At 40.9% G+C, this 21,308-nt stretch overlaps 1 protein-coding gene across 4 annotated transcripts in view; it reads right to left on the minus strand.

Moving 5' to 3' along the window:
* DENND1B (DENN domain containing 1B) overlaps positions 1 to 21,308 on the minus strand; it is a 244,789-nt gene that overhangs the window by 168,942 nt on the left and 54,539 nt on the right. For 3 of the 4 annotated variants that reach the window (XM_073356748.1, XM_073356747.1, XM_073356750.1), the window contains exon 3: positions 4,747 to 4,790. The exons of the other annotated variant lie outside the window; for it this stretch is intronic. In XM_073356748.1, coding sequence (XP_073212849.1) covers positions 4,747 to 4,790 — 44 coding nt within the window. The remainder of the gene's footprint in view (positions 1 to 4,746; positions 4,791 to 21,308) is intronic. 4 annotated transcript variants of the gene reach the window in all.

The following is a 21,308-nucleotide window of genomic DNA, read 5'->3' on the forward strand; positions in this document are numbered from 1 at the left end:
CAAACAAAATGTGCTGTCACTGATTTTTTTTCCTACGTTTTAAAGCAGTGGCTTTCAAATTGTGGGTCAGGACCACAAAGTGGGTCGCAACCCCATTTTAATGGCATCACAAGGGCTGGAGTTAGATTTGCGGGGGCCCAGAGCCGAAGCCTGAGCCCAAGCCCAAAAGCTTCAGCTCTGTGTGTCGGGGCTCAGGTTACAGGACCCCACCTTGGGCTGAAGCCCTTTGGCCTTCCCACCTGAGGTAGTGGGGCTCAGGCAGGGTCAGACTTTGGGCCCCCCCCCTCGGGGTCATATAGTAATTTTTGTTGTCAGAATGGGGTCATGGTGCAAAATACAAGAGAAAAACTTTCAATACTACACATTCTATTGAAAGAAGTTTGGTTTTCTCTCAAGAGATAACTAAATGAACAAATTTATTAATCGGTGAAAGGTTGTAGTAGACAAAAATAATGTGTTTGCAAACATCATTGTACTTCTGAAAGTGATGACATCTTTCACCAAACCTCCCTCATCAAACAGATATGGAAATACTATTGCAAAAGGGGTATCAGAGCATTCTTCCTAAATGAATAAACTTAACTGCAAATTGTGTTTTCATCCCACAATACATTTTCTATCTACAGGTCCCAAAACGTAAAGACAACTGTTTCCTCGGTTGATGGTACCTTACTCCTACTTCAGTCAGTGAATTGGTCATGATCTTTCTAGTTTAACTTCAGTATTAGATTAATCAATGAACTTTTTAATTGCCATTTCTGTATTGATTACTAGAGCGTCCCAACTTAAGCATTTGTGACTTCTATTGGCTTGCTATTTTAAATGATTTCATCTTTCTACACTGATGTTGAGACTTTTGTCATCTCACTCCAGGTTCTGAAAAATTCCTTTACTGTGTTTTGTGACCATGTTTGTTGCATGGAAGAATAATATACAATTGATGCTGATGTGCCATTGTTTTAATGAAGGGCTTTTCAATGCCCTACTTTTCCAGGTATCTTATAATAGAATTTCTCCAACTCTGTCAAACTACATTTCCATAGCAGAAATTCCAGCATAATGGTAAGTTGTACAGTTGTCTGACATCTCAATGATATGATTAGTTTCTTCATACAGAGGTCTTTATTGCAGTGCACTCTGTACAACTTGCTTGTGGCTCAGCTTCACTGTATGGTATACAGCCAATCTCTAGGTGAAAATCATACCAAGCTAACCAAATTTCCTTCTCTGACAGGGTTACTGACCTAGTAGACATGAGGAAGCATAAATGATTTATGTAGATTTTATTAATGCTTTTGACATTCTCATAAGCAAAATAGGGAAATGTGGTCTAGATGAAACTACTATAAAATGGATGCACAAACTGGTTGAAAAAAACACACTCAAAAAATAGTTATCAGTGGTTCACTGTCAAACTGGAAGGACATATTGAGTGGTGCCACACAAGAATCTGTCAGGGTCCAGTACTATATTTTCATTAACTTGGATAACGGGGTGGACAGTATGCCGATAAAATCTTCAGATGACACCAAGCTGGGAAGTTGTTGCAAGCACTTTGGAGGACAAGATTAGAATTCAAAAGACCTGGAAAAATTAGAGAATTGCTCTGAAATTGACAAGATGAAATATCATTAGAGACAAGTGCAAAATACTACACTTAGAAAGAAAAAATTAAATGCACAACTACAAAATGGGGAATAACCAGCTAGGTCATAGCACTGCTGAAAAGGATCTGGGGATTACAGTGGATAACAAATTGAATATGAGCCAACAATGTGATGCAGTTGCTAAAAAGGCTAATATCATTTTGGGATGTATTAATAGGACTGTTGTATGTAAGACCCAGAAAGTAACTGTCCCCCCCTACTGGTAAGGCCTCAGTTGGAGTACTATGTCCAGTTTTGGGAACCATACTTTAAGAAAGATATGGGGAAACTGAAGAGCATCTAATGAAAATAGTTAAGGCTGGAATAGGGTAGGTGTATTTGGTCCTGCCACTGAGCAAGGCACTGGGCCAGATGACTTCTGGCAGTCCCTTCCAGCTCTTCATTTCTATGATTCTGTGTTGAGATCCATATTGTAAAAGTATCAGGAAAAGCATTTTTCCACATTTCAATGGGGGAGGGGTTGTGTTGTTTTGTTTTTGCCTCGTCTGCCATGCCACATGAATAGCTTTGCAGGCATTTAAACAATTAGCACAGAGAAACTGATTTGTTCACAGTCACACAGGAAGTCTGTGGCAGAGTGAGTCCTGGGCTGGCACCCTAACCATTGGACCATCTTCCTCCCACATATGCAAACTGTGATTATAATTAACCAGTTTACTCTGACAGAACATTTTTCAGATTGTGTGCCTATTATTTCCCCAGCGCCCTAAATGTGCAGAATGCTTGACAAAATAAATAAGATGACAAAATTCCTGCCTCAAAGAAATGACCTTTTAATCAAACCAAAACCAAATAGTTCTGGTGCAAAGTGACCTAGAGACAACTTTGGTGAGATCTGTCCAGGAAGAATTTGCAAAAGTGGCCAGATATGAAAGAGCAAACGTCTCTTGGGAAACAAGAGATAGGAAAATGTTCCTAGGGCTAGTAGGAAAAAAATGTGAAGCCAAGAGGATGAAAAAGATATAAGGAAGCAGTAAAGATTAGGAAGAGCATAAGAAGAGAAGGAGGAGGAGAAAATCAGAGCAAGTGAAATAAGCAGGAAAAAGGTTTTGCTGAACCACGAAAGTGAAGGCAAGAGAAGGCAATAAGCTGTCAAGCCATTCAACATGGGAGAAAAGCAATTCTGTGTTACTCTCTGTAACTGCAACCAATTCACTATTATCACAAGTGCCTAGGGATTTTAGGAAAGATGATTCCTTGGCATACATTCAAAATTGAACACATTTTACTTTTAAAGCAGAGCTGACTGGAAAATGGGGAGAGAAACATGCATGATTTTCTTTTGGAATCCCCCCTCAAACACAAATACACAAAACATTAATTTAAGTTTAATTATTTCATTACAAATGCTCTGACTAGATCTAAATAGAAATGTGCAAGAGGACTTTATTTAGATCCTCCAAGTCTCCTTTTCTGTTGCTTCATCCAAAGCCTACTGAAGTAAATGAAAGCTCCCACTAACTGCAATGTGTTGGTTGGATCAAGCCCTTCATGCAGAAGCAAAGCCCAGCGGTTTGTTCTTTTCAAAACCTATTGATCAATTTACATTTTAAAGGCAACTTCTCCATGAAAGGGGATTTGAAATTTACTTTTTTCCATGAAAGCTGATATAATACCAGAATATTAGTTTCCCCAAATTGTGGAACAGGTGTGAATGCAGGTTGTGCAGAGCCCAAAGCCAGGTTCCAGACAGATGCCTTTAAAATTCGGTTGGCCACGTCCATTCCAGCATTACATGTTTCCCTCCCGTCTTCAGTAGACTTCATCTTCTAGTCATATTTCAACATCCAATGTTCACTGACTAACCCTCAACCTATTGATTAAATTCCAACTTGTCCTCATACTTCATTTCTAACCTCTTTTGAGTGAGTCCTTCCTAAAACCTCTGAATTTAAACCAGAAAAGAGACAATCATTCTTTCCTCAGAAAGGTATTATCAAAGCTTGCAGAATATATGATTAAGAAGGTATGACGGTGTACTTTGCTCATATTCTATTTATCCCTTACTTATAACCTCCAGATCCTTGACTGGTAATAATCTCCCAACCAGATAAAGTCACAAATATAAAGTGTGAGCTAACTATTCCTTTAAATCCTGAACCATCTTATTTCTATCTTTATAGAAACTCATGTTATTAATTTCAGACTGTTTCTCCAATTTAACAAAATCTACTCTTCAGACATTTCTAAGCAACTATTGTGGTGACACTATCAATGCTTGGTTGACTCAATATGGATATAAGAAAGCAAGCAAAGGAAGGTGATCTCTGGCATCAGAAACACTTCTTCTATTAAATGTGTCTACATAAGCTTTTTTTATGCAAATACAAAATGGTGTCAATAGAATAGATACATCTAAATAATAGTGAAATACTAAAAAACAGTTACAAATAAAATATTCTCTCCATCTAAGCAGACTACCTAATTAATAAACTTGCTATTAATGCTATCAAGTATGGATATAACCCTTTAGATACAGTGGACTTAAGTTTACCTTTGAGAACAATTCATAATAAGAAACTAGAGCTTCAGTGTTTGCACAATCAGTAGGTTTACCCCCTTTGTCCATTACTAGCATGTGCAAATCAACAGTCCTACAAAGCACAATGTAGAGTAATTTTATAAAACAATACAAAATGTTGAGCTGTAAACTACTATGGCAACATTATTTATAAAGGTTCCAATATTAAAAATAGATATCAGGATGTTTTTGTTTATTTATATATCTTTTGAGACAAATGTTTGTCTCATTAAGATTTTTTGTAAAGCTTTGTTGAGAAATGTACCTTTTTTTCAACCCTAAACACCACAAAAATTGAACTGCATAAAAACTCATTGAATACATTATAGTTCATATAATAGAAAGAATGTGAAATCTATTAAAGACACTACTATGGATAAAATGCTTCAAAACTACTATTTCATATTCTTCTCACAAATGCATTCTAATTACCAATCCATCAGTTGGTGAAGACTTGCTCACCGATATCATTAGCATCTGCCTTTCCACAGCTGAGTAGGAGAGCTTTTTTTATTATTATTCTAACATTAAAAAAAAGTTCAATCTCATGTTTCCAACCTGGTCTCCGAAGTCCTCCGGGAACTTCCACAGTACCACCGGATCTGTAAATAATTGACAGACAGCATTAATCAGAGGCAAAGGAACAGAGTAGTACAGTCAGAGTACATTAATATTAAAGAGAGGGTCAGCATAGCTTCAAGCTCCCTGGCAAGTCAAAAATGTATCTCAAAACTGAGGAAGACAGTGGATTATTAAAAATATTCTTTTATTTCATATTTATGGAACTGCAAGTATATTTTTATGTAACAATGGTAGGTTACAATGTATTGAGATATTTTCAGATTTAAATATTCTTTTAAACTTTGAGTACTTCAACCTTTTTTTAAGGAGTAAATCCAATATTCAAAATTCTATTTCAGTTATGGCATCAAGTGAACAGAGCCTTTTTTCCAGCCACTGCAGGTAAGATGGCAAGATCATAGACTATTTGTAAACACACTCTACATGAATACAAAAATGGTCATTATTTTCAGGGATTCTTGTTTATCCATTTTCCTTTCAGACTCATATCGATGCCATTTAAGCTATGGATTAGAAAACTGATTGTTATGTACTTATGACGTGCAAGCATCATAACTTAACTTTGAGCAACAGTCAAAACAGGATGACATACCTCCTTTTATTTTGGAGCTTTTAACCCCTCTTACTAAAATGAAATACTTCTTTAGTTTCTTATATCCAATTATTCCAAACTGTTTCACAAATATTAATAAACCCTTAAATGCCCCTATGAGGTAGGTCTGGCAAGTATTATTATAATTTTACAGATGGGGAAACGGAGACTGATGTTTTATTACAGGTTGTGGAGTAAATCAACAATAGTAATAAATCGCCAGAACCAGATGGTATTCACCCAAGAGTTCTGACGGAACTCAAATGTGAAATTGCAGAACTATTAACTATAGTCTGTAACCTATTTAAATCAGCTTCTGTACTAAATGACTGGAGGATAGCTAATGTGACACCAATTTTTTAAAAGGACTCCAGAGATGATCCTGGCAATTACAGGCCTGTAAGCCTGACTTCAGTACCAGGCAAACTGGTTGAAACTATAGTAAAGAACAAATTTGTCAGACACATAGATGAACATAATTTTTTGAGGAAGAGTCAACATGGTTTTCGTAAAGGGAAATCATGCCTCACTGATCTACCAGAATTCTTTGCCTGGGGCGGGGGGGGGAGGGGAGTCAACAAGCATGTGAACAAAGAGGATCCAGCGGATATAGTGGGCCAAGTTTTTCAGAAAGCCTGTGACAAGATCCCTCACCAATGGCTCTTAAGCAAAGTAAGCTGTCATGGCATAAGAGGGAAGGTTCTCTCATGAACTGGTAACTAGTTAAAAGATAAGAAACAAAGGCTAGGAATAAATGGTCAGTTTTCAGAATGGAGAAAGGTAAATAGTGGTGTCCCACAGGGGTCTGTATTGGGACCAGTCCTATTCAAAATATTCATAAATGATCTAGAAAAAGGGGTAAACAGTGAGGTGGCAAAACTGCAGATGATACAAAACTACTTAAGATAGTTAAGTCCCATGCAGACTGCAAAGAGCTACAAAAGGATCTCTGAAAACTGGATGACTTGGCAACAAAATGGCAGATGAAATTCAATGTTGATAAATGCAAAGTAATGCACACTGGAAAACATAATCCCAACTATACATATAAAATGATGGGGTCTAAATTAACTGTTACCACCCAAGAAAGATCTTGGAGTCATTGTGGATAGTTCTCTAAAACATTCACTCAATGTGTATCGGCAGTCAAAAAAAGCAAACAGAATGTTGGGAATCATTAAGAAAGGGATAGATAATAAGACAGAAAATATCATACTACCTCTATATAAATACATGGTATGCCCACATCTTGAATACTATGTGCAGATGTGGTTGCCCCGTCTAAAAAAAGATATGTTGGAATGGGAAAAGGTACAGAAAAGGGAAACAAAAATTATTAGGGGTATGGAACGGCTTCCGTATGAGGAGAGATTAAGACTGGGACTTTTCAGCTTGGAAAAGAGACGACTAAGGGGGGATATGATTGAGGTCTACAAAATCATAACTGGTGTGGAGAAAGTAAATAAGGAAGTGTTATTTACACCTTCTCATAACACAAGAACTTGGGGTCACCAAATGAAATTAATAGGCAGCAGGTTTAAAACAAACAAAAGGAAGTATTTTTTCCACACAAAGCCGAGTCAACCTGTGGAACTCCTTGCCAGAGGAATATTGTGAAGACCAAGACTATAACAAGGTATCTAGAAAAGAACTAGATACATTCTATTAGCCAGGATGGGGAGGGATGGTGTCCCTAGCCTTTGTTTGCCAGAAGCTGGGAATAGCAACAGGGGATGGATCACTTGATGATTTCCTGTTCTGTTCATTCCCTCTGGAGCACCTGCCATTGGAGCACTGTCAGAAGACGGGATAGTGGGCTTTTTGGACCTTTGGTCTGACCCAGTATGGCCGTTCTTATGTTCTTGGATAAGAATCCAAGTTCCCAAGTACCATTCCCACACTCCAACCTAGGGATAGAAAAATCTTTCAGATGTCTACTAAACCAGGGGCTAAAGGCCTAATTAGGAGAGGCAAATACATCAGATGGGGAAGCCCATGAGTAAAATCCTGGGCAAATGCCCAGATGAGAAGTCCAGCGCCCCTGCTCCCCCTAGGTGCTGAGATTCCTACCTGCACAAAGGCTGAGATTATTGGAACAGCTCAGCCTCTGGCTACCTCTGTCTGATAAATCTGAAGCCCCACACCCTTCACTGGCTGAAAGGGGAAAAAGAATTTTTTTTTTTCCCATTCTCCTGCCAGAAGCTATTGACTTTTGATGAGATTGAGAGGGTGTGTCGACGCTGCTCTGCTGCTCCTCAAGCCTGCTGGTTGTTGAGAGTAGGGAGTTGTGAATGAGTTCATGAAATCCAACTCACTATTAAATCTAACCCTAATCAGGTCCTCTTTTGTTCAGTTGACCAAGAACATTTAGGTGACCTGTTTTTGTTCATGTGAACACTTGGGAGAAGTTATTATTCATCTGAATACAGCTATTCGTAAGTGACTTTGCATATTTGCACTCGAAGTGCTAGCCCACCTGCCCAAGTTCTCAATACATACCCAATACGTACTATTGTGTATGTTTGGAAGCAAGAATGTTAGGAGGCAGGTAGGAAACGAGAGAGAAAGAATGCTATTTTTTCACTGAACATAAGCCCAATAAGGAGAGAGTAGAGGGAGCAGGGGATCAGATACTTCTGAAAGGTCCTTTGCCTGCAGCCAGTTGACACCTGTGCCAGCTTCAGAACATACAGCAAGATATCTGTGGTGTTGCCAGATACTAACACAAGGATGGCGGGGTCAATGTCCAGGAACAATTGTTCCTCTCCATGCTGCATGGCCCACATACATTTATTGAAATTTACTGAAACAACTATAAGCAATCAGAGTTCTCCTGGTAAACTGTGTAGTCTGGCTTTATAATTACTAATTACAATTATCTATCCACCTGTAAACAATAATGAACCTCCTCACCTATCAGCCTAACCCCATGAAAAAGATGTATTTTGCAGTGAATCTGTGCTGTCGTGAACCAAGCTGACTGGGAAGCAAAATTTCAAGAAGAGGACCTCAGACCCCGATAGAGAATTCCTCCTGTTTAAATAGAAGATGCTCCAGTTCAAGCACATCTGCTGTTTCCAACCTAGGCTGTTTCATTCTCAAACCATCTAGTGGTTTAAAGGTCAAAACAAACAATTTCAATTCCACCCAGGTGCTCACAGTTGCATTCTATATAGGTTCTTAGACTTAGTGCCTTCCAGCAGAGCATTAGCGATAGGACTAATATCTGAAACATGTGGCTTCTTCTCTCATCCTCTCCCCAGGGCTAGAATTGTGTGCGGGGTGGAGTGTTTTGTTTTCCAGTTGTTTCCTTAGTCTACCATTACCTAGGTATTACCTGGAGTAAGCCTCAGACAGAAAGCCTTGTCCTACACACATTGGGCCACCCATTCCACTGCATCAGTAGGATCAGACATGATGGCGTTGCAAAAATGGGTATTCTCAGAATACTCAAGGCACTGCAGGCCAAGTCTCCTTAACCCTTCTAGGGGACAGCAAAAGATTTTCTGGGTCTACTTAACTCATTTATCTATCTCCCTGAAGTACTCCCAACCTCTCCTTGAGTGATTCAGTATCTGAGTGATTTTTTTTTCCAAGCACCATGGCTCTTTTCATAAAGGTTAAATAATCAATTCAGAGAACAGAAGTCATATCAGGTGACTTAGGTGACCTATAACACAGACCAAATTCTGACTCTCACTACGAACAGTTCTCATAATACAGAGGACATGCATACACTTCTAAGATATGCTAGAAATCATACATATTGGTTACTGCATTACTAAGTATTTACTATTTACTAAGTATTTACCGTAAGACATATTTTTTAAAAAAAATTTAAGTACTGTTAATCTAGATAGAAATTTCCCACAATCGTAAAATTACTCTCCATTAAAAAAAAAGTCATCTTGCCATATTCTAACTATAGTTAAATTATTATTCAGAACCATTCTGTAAACTAGAAATTATGCAAAAAGCACTATTTTTATTATTTATTAGCAGCTACTTTTCCTTAGTCATTAGAAAAATGAACCATACTTATCTATCAATGATAATATAGAAATGGACTTGAATGGCATCCTGCAACAGTGCCCTATAGATTGTAAACTACAAGATAAACAAGATAATACAAACTCCTTTTTGTTTCCATAGTACCTTAACCAATATAAATCCTACAACTACAGTTCATAGAATCATAGAATCATAGAATCATAGAATATCAAGGTTGGAAGGGACCCCAGAAGGTCATCTAGTCCAACCCCCTGCTCAAAGCAGGACCAATTCCCAGTTAAATCATCCCAGCCAGGGCTTTGTCAAGCCTGACCTTAAAAACCTCTAAGGAAGGAGATTCTACCACCTCCCTAGGTAACGCATTCCAGTGTTTCACCACCCTCTTAGTGAAAAAGTTTTTCCTAATATCCAATCTAAACCTCCCCCACTGCAACTTGAGACCATTACTCCTCGTTCTGTCATCTGCTACCATTGAGAACAGTCTAGAGCCATCCTCTTTGGAACCCCCTTTCAGGTAGTTGAAAGCAGCTATCAAATCCCCCCTCATTCTTCTCTCCTGCAGGCTAAACAATCCCAGCTCCCTCAGCCTCTCCTCATAACTCATGTGTTCCAGTCCCCTAATCATTTTTGTTGCCCTTCGCTGGACTCTCTCCAATTTATCCACAGTTCAGTTCAGTGGAGGTACTCAATAGGGAATGGATACAGTGACCAGATAAATGGCTTGGTAAAGGACTTAAAAAGGAGGTGTTTGTTGAAGGAGCAGGACCGAGGGGGCAGGATTCAGGTTTCCTATGACTGGCACTGCAGGGAGTAAACCCCCTTTCCTTAGCGCCCACCTTAACCCTCATTCGGGGGAGGGGGGGAGGGAGGGCAAGGGGGACAGATAGTAAGGTCCTAGTGATGGGTTGGCTGGGGGACCTGGATGGAAAAAGGGGGGGCTGGCTGAAGTCCCCATGTAAATATTGAATGATCATGGAGTTACCTGCACTGTACACTTTTATCTGTCAGGTAGTCCCAGACATGTAATAATAAAGTTGTGGCCTGATTAAAACCATATCAAGTGTCTCCTGTCCTTTTTTCGGTACAACCAGACAAAAAGCCTTATGTGTCTGCCTCATTACATAATATTTATTTTATACCAGCTCTCTCTTATTTTCACCTGGTTTTATCATACTCTCGCTTTCATGTTCCAACAACTGTAAGTGATTTACAATTATATGTACTGCAGTGTGATTTCTCTCTTTACTTATTTCCAGTTAAACACATTAAAAAGACAAAAGACACACCTATCCTCCAGCTCTATGGACTCTGACAGATCTCTAAAACTATACAGTCCAATACAGCAATGGCAGGCCATTAGCCAATCCCTCCCAAAAACGAAACAGCCCATAAAAAAAATCCCCATCTTAATTCGAACAAAAGCATCCGACCCCACAAATGGGGGGGGGGAAACATACCTCTCAATCTCCTCCAAATGTTCAAAGAGACAGGCTTCACAGAACTGTAGTTACTAATATTTATGTGGTTGTGTTCATCTGTTATTAATAGTTTTATGGATGTAGTAAAGTTATTTAATAATATCTAAAAGAAAAATATCTGTATTGCTTATGCCACAGAAAGAAAGTTTACTAGTTTTCTTTTCTTTTTTTTCATTGTTTCACTGAAACCAACCAACACTACCCAAAAAAAGTCCACCCTACCCTTCTTTCTTTGGATTTTATTCTAATCATCTGAGTCCATTTTTGTTTTTTTAATAAAAGATTATGCTTGTTTCGGCTTTGGGGGTTAGACTCAGACTACATCTGACATATCTTTGTAGCAACTTCTCACAAGTGCTGCAGAAGAAACAAAAGGGCACTGAATTTAAAAATAGAAAGATACAGAATAATCCGATTCTGCAACTTTATGCACTTTATCTTCAGATTCACAAAGACCGATTTTTCTTTTCCCCTGAGGATTACTTTCCAGATACTCCATCTGATCTAGCAATGTTAGGTCAATTTTATGCTGATTTTATGGGTGAGAGGATGGGAATTGCTAGCAGGAATAGCTGTTACCATAGTTGGCTGATGAACCATTGGGTGTCTCTGAGTTTCCTAATTCTAACCAACCTGTCGTGGCACACATGCCTTGCCTTAATTCTAAGTAAATGTGTCGGTGAGAAGAAACCCTCAATTAAATATATAAAGAGACTTCTTTCCACATCTACTGAATCCATGGTACACATTTCTTAAACAAGAACGTGCTCAACATTGGGCCAAGAATACTTTACAATTAAAATCTTAATCATCTTATCAGGGAAATAATATTAAGTATTGGAAAATACACCTCACATGTATCTAAGAAAAACCAAGTATTATAAAGTGGCCTCCCAGTCTATGTTACCTGATTTAATAAAACTATAGCTACAAATACGCCTCTACAGCAATTACTAGTCTCTTGTTTCTTCCTCAGCTGTGAGCACCCAAAGCAACCATATTTTATTTTAAAAATTAAAAATAAATAACCCAGACATCTTATTTTAAAAAATTAGATGGATCTGTATTACATTACAGCTCCTACAATCCTGCATGGAACAGATCCTACATTCCAAAAATGAATAGTAAACTGCTTACACTAAATCAAAATTTGTTAGATGAAAATATTGCTAGAATGCTATTTATTGTGTAGGGTAACTAGAGTAACAGTGTATGTTGGGTTAAAAAAAACACCACACGCACAGCTGATTGTCATGATCCAATTTTGATTGGAAAACCCTGCAGTAATAATGCTTTGGCTAGTAAGAAAACATTTCATTTTAAACCTTACTAGACACATTGTATTACTGTGACTAGCTGTAAGATTAATTTGAAAATCCAGTTTGAGGGAAACAATATTGTCTTGGAAAAGAAATTCTAAAGTCATTACAAAACTAGAAATAAATTATTAATGTAACTATCACTTTCACTTTGAAAATACAATAATACCATATAAGCTGTACTTAAAAATTCCTTTACAGAAATTCCTTTGCTGCTTGTAGCTAAGAAAGAAACTTCCTCCGAACAAACATATGTTCCACAAAAAAGAAATGGGTGAGAACTACACCCAAAGCACACTTTAATAGATAGCGAGGAGAAGTATTTAATTTGCCATGGAAACCTTAAGAATAATAAACTATAGAAAAAACCTGTCTAGAGCAATACCTAGAAACACAAGTACAGTAAGTCAGAAAGTAGCAGTCTCTAGAAAAACTCAGTTAAGCCTCAATTATTCAAACATCTATCTACCTGCATAACTTTATCACTTAATACATGATGTTTGCTGAATAAGAGGCTTCAGCTTTATGTTAAAAGGAACTCAGTCAGTACATCATTTCCTAAAAGTTGCTTAATTTAAACTAGAAGCAGATGATGTTATAACATGATGAATATATGATCAACAAATTATCCCAAGTGTGTCCTTCAGAAGCTTCAAAATAGAGCTCTAAGTCTGTAAAAAATGTATTTTTTTTATTGTTTGCTAAATGACAAACAGTGCACTCAGTTGCGTATGGGACATCAGTGTTGCATGCTCTCATGATTTTATCGTGAGCAATGGGATTTGGGCATGAGAAGCAGCAATCCTTCACATAAATTTCAGAGTGCCAAGGGGAAACCTCCTCTGATTGGCTGCCTTCCTCAGTTCCCTGCCTCCTGGAAGAAAACAGCCAATCAGACATGCTGCAGCATGCAGGTTGAGCTGTCCACGTCCCTTCAGGAGCTGAGAGAATTTTTGGATAGGGGAAGAAGGAGTAGCTGATACTATTTTCAGAGGAGAAGAGAGTGGAGGAGGAGGAGGAAGAAATAACCTAGCAGCTCAAAGCAGCTCCTGTCCTCTTCGCTCTTGAGAAAAAATGGGTCAGCTCCTCTCTGCTTCTCCTCCCCTCTCTATGTTGAGACACTGTGCATGGAAAGGACGAGGAGAGGAACCCCATTGGAACTGCTTCCCACATGAGGCTTTGGGGTGAAAGGAGGAGATTGTGAAATGAAGACCCTGGAGCTATTGGCCTCCCCAGACCTGAAAGTGGGGGTGAAATGCCTCTACAGCTACATGAGAAATGGAGGCATTCTGGGGGAAAAGAGGCAGCCAAAGGGTTGGAGGAGGTGCAGAACTGATTGCGGGTCTGAGGGGTGCATAAATCATGTAGGGATGTGGGGGCCAAAAATTGTATCATACACTATAAATGTGAAATAGATGACAATGCTGTCATTATATATTTAAAATCTTATGTTTTGAGCCAAACTCATGATATTTTGGGGTGCTCATGCAGGATCTTTGAACTTCTGGGGGTAGCAATTCCTAAACACAGAAAACAACAGTCTCTGTCTCAGGAGTCTAGAATCTCAACAGGCAATGAAATGTGCATGGGGAGTCCCCAATGGATATCCTATCTTCTAACATTTTTTCTACAATATTGATTATGTTAATGAGGGAGAAATGATAAAGTTCATGGCAAGTGGTGAGGGTTAGCATTTGTGGGCCTTGCAAAAGAAATGGGTCTAAAGGATGAACTATAAAAGGGGGGAGGCACCTAAAGCATGGAATTGGAACATATTTCTATCACTTTCCTTTTTATAAAGACACCCATTGGTCGGTAACTGAGTAGCTAAATCAGCTTTAAGTTTTTTTAAAAGTGTAGTATATAAATGTTACAAGCAAAACTGATTGAAATGATGGGCCCACATTGGATCCAGGACAGTCAGAGGTTTCCACAGCATCATCTTTCAGCCTTTATTTAAGCCATGTCTACTCTTAAAAGGTTTGCAGGTATAATAACAAACTCTCATAGTGTAAATGCAGTTTATAACACCATAAATGGGGGGGGGGGGATTTTTAACCAGAAAAACTAGTTCCTGCAGCAAAATCAGATATACCAGCAAAAATATTTTTTGCTAGTATAATTGCATTTACCCTAGGGCTTTAACAGGCATAGCTTTGCTAGTAAGATATCACACCCCTAACCAAAATATCTATGCCAGCAAAATTTTAAGTGTAGACCAGGCCTTACAAGACCAGGCCTTTAATCATCAGGCTATTGGGTATCTGAAGCAAGCGGGAGGGCATCTCTAGCCTTTTTTCCTGACGAAGCCATATAGATGTTTTCCACATTTTCTGCCCCACTGGCCTAATGAAAACAGGAGATTCACAATGTCCCCATTCCCCTTCTCTAAAAGCACCTTTTCCCTCTCTTCCTATTTTACATTATTCCCGTAGGTTCAAGCCTGGCTGCTTCAGTGGGAGGGAGAGGGAATGCATTCATCTAGCCAATAATTTAGCATTGGTGAGTACATATTTTGAAAGTTGATTGTATCCGTTATGTCTTTATAGTAACGGAGTAGGTGTTTCCCTAGTACAGGTCATCTTAAACTATTACTTTAGTTTCATTGCAAAAATGCTGTGTTCAAATCAGAATGATACAGTCCATTAGCAGTTCTCTACAAGTATGATGGCTATAGAGAACAATGTCATTTCAGTGATATGAGTAGTAGTACAATCACAGACTGGCCTCAACCTCTGCTCCTTCAGGTTTGTGGAGAGCACAGCACAAGGACTCAACTTTTATGAGTCACTACTAGCTAACACTCATTTTTCAGGGCTTAATGTGAGCCTCATACCTGTGTGCATTCCAGGAGTGCGTGGGGAAATGACCACCTCCTCTGAATCGAATAAAGGATGCTGTTGGAGACAAAGTGCAAGACTAGCTAGATCAATGGTGTGTGCCACTATAGCAATTCCTCAGAAAAATGTGGAGACATTTTTTGAGTTCTGACAGAAAAAACTGAGAACATAACCTTGGGCAGAGGAAGGAAAAAAAGGTTAGGCTGCTAATTAAACCATTAATAAACTGGTGACACTGGACACTAACTAAGCCTTGATCTACACTAGGAGTTGAGGTCGAATTTAGCAGTGTTAAATCGATTTAACCCTGCACCTGTCCACACGACGAAGCCCTTTTTTCCCCCGACTTAAAGGGCTCTTAAAATCAATTTCCTTACTCCACCCCCGACAAGGGGATTAGCGCTGAAATCGGCCTTGCTGGGTCAAATTTGGGGTACTGTGGACACAATTAGACGGTATTGGCCTCCGTGAGCTATCCCAGAGTGCTCCATTGTGACCGCTCTGGACAGCACTCTCAACTCAGATGCACTGGCCAGGTAGATAGGAAAAGGCTCGCGAACTTTTGAATTTCAATTTCCTGTTTGGCCAGCGTGGCAAGCTGCAGGTGACCATGCAGAGCTCATCAGCACAGGTGACCATGATGGAGTCCCAGAATCGCAAAAGAGCTCCAGCATGGACCGAACGGGAGGTAAGGGATCTGATCGCTGTATGGGGAGAGGAATCCATGCTATCAGAACTCCGTTCCAGTTTTCAAAATGCCAAAACATTTGTCAAAATCTCCAAGGGCATGAAGGACAGAGGCCATAACAGGGACCAGAAGCAGTGCCGCGTGAAAATTAAGGAGCTGAGGCAAGCCTACCAGAAAACCAGAGAGGCAAATGGCCGCTCCGGGTCAGAGCCCCAAACATGCCGCTTCTATGATGAGCTGCATGCCATCTTAGGGAGTTCAGCCACCACTATCCCAGCCGTGTTGTTTTGACTCCTTCAATGGAGATGGAGGCAACACGGAAGCAGGTTTTGGGGACGAGGAAGAAGATGATGATGATGAGGTTGTAGATAGCTCACAGCAAGCAAGCGGAGAAACCGGTTTTCCCGACAGCCAGGAACTGTTTCTCACCCTGGACCTGGAGCCAGTACCCCCCGAACCCACCCAAGGCTGCCTCCCAGACCCGCTAGGCAGAGAAGGGACCTCTGGTGAGTGTTCCTTTTAAAATACTATACATGGTTTAAAAGCAAGCATGTTTAATGATTAATTTGCCCTTGCATTCACGGCTCTCCTGGATGTACTCCCAAAACCTTTGCAAAAGGTTTCTGGGGAGGGCAGCCTTATTCCGTCCACCAAGGTAGGACACTTTACCACTCCAGGCCAGTAGCACATACTCGGAAATCATTGTAGAACAAAGCATTGCAGTGTATGTTTGCTGGCATTCAAACAACATCCGTTCTTTCTCTCTCTGTGTTATCCTCAGGAGAGTGATATCATTCATGGTCACCTGGTTGAAATAGGGTGCTTTTCTTAAGGGGACATTCAGAGGTGCCCGTTCCTGCTGGGCTGTTTGCCTGTGGCTGAACAGAAATGTTCCCGCTGTTAGCCACGGGGAGGGGAGAGGGGGGAGGGACTAGCCACGTGCTGGGGGGAGGCAAAATGCAACCTTGGAACGAAAGCACATGTGCTATGTATGTAATGTTAACAGCAAGGTTTACCGTGAAAGAGTGCACGCACTTTTCCTTAAAATGTGTCTTTTTAAATACCACTGTCCCTTTTTTTTTCTCCACCAGCTGCATGTGTTTCAAGGATCACAGGATCTTCTCCTTCCCAGAAGCTAGCGAAGATTAGAAGGCAAAAAAAACGCACTCGCGATGAAATGTTCTCTGAGCTCATGCTGTCCTCCCACACTGACAGAGCACATACGAATTCGTGGAGGCAAACAATGTCAGAGTGCAGGAAAGCACAAAATGACTGGGAGGAGAGGTGGCGGGCTGAAGAGAGTAAGTGGAGGGCTGAAGAGAGGGCTGAAGCTGAAAGGTGGCAGCAGCGTGATGAGAGGAGGCAGGATTCAATGCTGAGGCTGCTGGAGGGTCAACCTAATATGCTCCAGCATATGGTTGAGCTGCAGGAAAGGCAGCAGGAGCACAGCCCCTACAGCCCCTGTGTAACCAACTGCCCTCCTCCCCAAGTTCCATAGCCTCCTCACCCAGATGCCCAAGAACGCGGTGGGGGGGGCCTCCGGCCACCCAGCCACTCCACCCCAGAGGACTGCCCAAGCAACAGAAGGCTGACATTCAATAAGTTTTAAAGTTTTAAACTTTTAAAGTGCTGTGTGGCCTTGTCCTTCCCTCCTCCACCACCCCTCCTGGGCTACCTTGGTAGTTATCCCCCTATTTGTGTGATGAATTAATAAAGAATGCATGAATATGAAGCAACAATGACTTTATTGCCTCTGCAAGCAGTGATCGAAGAGAGGAGGGGAGGATGGTTCGCTTACAGGGAAGTAGAGTGAACCAAGAGGTGGGGGGGGGGGGGGGGGGGTTTCATCAAGGAGAAACAAACAGAACTATCACACCGTAGCCTGACCAGTCATGAAACTGGTTTTCAAAGCTTCTCTGATGCGTACCGCGCCCTCCTGTGCTCTTCTAACCGCCCTGGTGTCTGGCTGTGCGTAACCAGCAGCCAGGCGATTTGCCTCAACCTCCCACCCCACCATAAACATCTCCCCCTTACTCTCACAGATATTGTGGAGCACACAGCAAGCAGTAATAACAGTGGGAATATTGGTTTCGCTGAGGTCTAACCCAGTCAGTAAACTGCGCCAGCGCGCTTTTAAATGTCCAAATGCACATTCTACCACCATTCTGCATTTGCTCAGCCTGTAGTTGAACAGCTCCTGATTACTGTCCAGGCTGCCTGTGTACGGCTTCATGAGCCATGGCATTAAGGGGTAGGTTGGGTCCCCAAGGATAACTATAGGCATTTCAACATCCCCAACGGTTATTTTCTGGTTTGGGAATAAAGTCCCTTCCTGCAGCTTTTGAAACAGACCAGAGTTCCTGAAGATGCGAGCGTCATGTACCTTTCCCAGCCATCCCACGTTGATGTTGGTGAAACATCCCTTGTGATCCACCAGTGTTTGCAGCACTATTGAAAAGTACCCCTTGCGGTTTATGTATTCGTCGGCTTGGTGCTCCGATGCCAATATAGGGATATGAATTCCGCCTATGACCCCTCCAGTTAGGGAATCCCATTGCAGCAAAGCCATCCACTATGACCTGCACATTTCCCAGGGTCACTACCCTTGATATCAGCAGATCTTTGATTGCGTTGGCTACTTGCATCACAGCAACCCCCACAGTAGATTTGCCCACTCCAAATTGATTCCCGACTGACCAGTAGCTGTCTGGCGTTGCAAGCTTCCACAGGGCTATTGCCACTCGCTTCTCAACTGTGAGGGCTGCTCTCATCTTGGTATTATTGCGCCTCAGGGCAGGGGAAAGCAAGTCACAAAGTTCCATGAAAGTTTTGCAGCCACTGGGAATCATCCCAGACCTGCAACACTATGCGGTCCCACCTGTCTGTGCTTGTTTCCCGTGCCCAGAATCGGCGTTCCACCACATGAACCTGCCCCATTAGCACCATGATGCCCACATTGCCAGGGCCCATGCTTTGAGAGAAGTCTGTGTCCATGTCCTCATCACTCTTGTCACTGTGCTGATGTCGCCTACTCGCCTGGTTTCGCTTTGCCAAGATCTGGTGCTGCATATACTGCTGGATAATGCGTGTGGTGTTTAATGTGCTCCTAATTGCCAAAGTGATCTGAGCGGGCTCCATGTTTGCCATCTACACAGAAAAAAGGCACTGAATGATTTCTCCCATTGCCCTGACAGACGGAGGGGCGACTGATGACATGGCTTACAGGGTTGACTTACAGGGAATTAAAAACAACAAAGGAGGTGGCTTTGCGAGAAACTGAATGGCCCCCTCAAGGAGAGAACTCAAAACCTCAAGGATAGAACTCAAAACTGGGTTTAGCAGGCCGTTGATTTCACAAAGGAAGGGAGGAGAAAAAAAACACAACACAAATTTGGTCTATTTCTTGTTTTGAACCACTTCATCTATCTTTATACATCTTGCTGGCAGCAGACTGTGCAGTACGACCGCTAGCCATCGTTATCTCCTGCGTGCTCGGCAGAAGACGGTGCAGTATGACTGCTGGCCATCATCTTCTTCTGGCTGCTGATTAAAAGACAGTGCACTGCCGGTAGGACTCAATCGCCATGAGACGAAACTTAAAAGTGAAATGACCTGGCTGAGTCACTCCCATATTTGCCCAGGTGCCTCGACCTCACGAAGGTCAGTTAAAAGAGCACCCAGGACTACGTCGACGATGGCTACCAGTCATACTGCACTGTCTGCTGCCAAAAGGCAATAACTGCTGCTGTTTAGCAATGCAGTACCATGATGCCAGCACCCAGGAGACATATGGTGATGGTTAGCTGAGCGGGCTCCATGCTTGCCATGGTATGGCATCTGCACAGGTAACTCAAGAAAAAAGGTGCAAAACGATTGTCTGCCTTTGCTTTCAAGGAAGGAGGGAGGGAAGGGGGGCCTGATGATATGTACCCAGAACCACCCATGACAATGTTTTAGCCCCATCAGGCACTGGGATTTCTACCCAGAATTCAAATGGGCGGTGGAGACTGCGGGAAGGTTGGGATAGCTACTCACAGTGCAATGCTCCAGAAGTCAACGGTTGCCTCAGTACTGTGGACACACTCCGCCGACTACATGCACTTAGAGCATTTGTGTGTGGGGACACACACAATCGACTGTATAAAAACGCTTTCTACAAAACCAACTTCTATAAATTCGACCTAATTTCGTAGTATAGACATACCCTTAAGATTTCCAAAGGGGTCCACAACTCCATTCAAAAAAATTTGGGGGTCCACAAGTGGAAAAATATTGAAAACCACTGCTGCAGAGGCTCTTAATAAAAGTCCCAAACAGGGTAGCATGGGAGAGGCCTCTTGAGGGGAAAAAAGGATCCATATTTACATGGATACAGTGAGCAAAAATAAGCACACAGGGTGCAAAGAGGATCTAGAGTCTAGCCCATAGTCTGGAACAGAAGCTGTGCAGGGGATATACGGTCACTCTGCACCTCACCCACTGATTACAGGGAGAAATTGGTATTTGAAACCCGATTGTTCAGGACTTCTGTGGAGACAGGTTGGGTCAACTTCAGCCTAAAATAATAGAAAAGTTCAAGAAAGAAATACAAATCTAAGTCTCAAGAAATGTAGAGTAGAACCTCAGCATTACAAACACCTCAGGTATGGATGTTTAGTAACTCTGAAACGTTTGTAACTCTGAACAGAATGTTGTGGTTGTTCCTTCAAAAGTTTAGAACTGTACATTGACTTAATACAGCTTTGAAACTATACTCTGCAGATGAAAAATGCTGCTTTCCCTTTTTTTTTTTTTGTTAGTAGTTTACATTTAAACACAGTACTGTACTGTGTTTGCTTTTTTTTTTTCCCCTCCCCTTTTCTTTTTGTCTCTGTTGCTGCCTGATTGTGCACTTCTTGTAACAAGAAGTGAGGTGTGTGGTTGACTGGTCAGTTTGTAACTCTGGTGTTCGTAACTCTTAGGTTCTACTGTATAGTGTCACGAGTCACAATACTTTCTCCCTGGGTAACACTGAACACAAAAACTTAGTCTTCATGCAACACTTAATAAATGGTTCAAAAGTGTTTTAAACTTGTGCTTAGTTTAGAAAAAAAATACAGAGAAGTAGGATACAGGTTAAAAGAGAAAGAATATTCCTCTCAGTGGAAGCAACTCATCTAGAAAATCTTTTCTTTACAGTGATAACAGTACAGCATGTATAACTGTATATTTGGTGAAAGCATTTTTAATACATTTTAGCCTCTGTAGCTATATTTGTAACAAAACCAAGAGAAAAATAAAAGTAATAGATTTTATCACAAACAGTATTTATTATAATTTGTGTTTTCAAACATGTAAAAATGGAAACGATTGAGTACAAAATATTGGGATCTAATTTTTCAGATATTTCACTAGGAAATAAATGTTATGCAAAAATCATTGTTTCACTGTCAAACTCACAGATCACTAACACTCCCATAAAATCAATATAACCTAATTAGCACAGACACTTAATCTGGCAGTTCAATAAAAGCTATAAGTGTGCCTTTACAGACTTGATTTCAAGCAAACTGTCTCTCCTGTGGGCAGAGTTCTACATATAGAATAATACACATATTGAAAAAAATCCCT

The sequence above is a fragment of the Lepidochelys kempii genome, chromosome 8 (assembly GCF_965140265.1).
Source record: "Lepidochelys kempii isolate rLepKem1 chromosome 8, rLepKem1.hap2, whole genome shotgun sequence".
Lineage (NCBI taxonomy): Eukaryota > Metazoa > Chordata > Testudines > Cheloniidae > Lepidochelys > Lepidochelys kempii.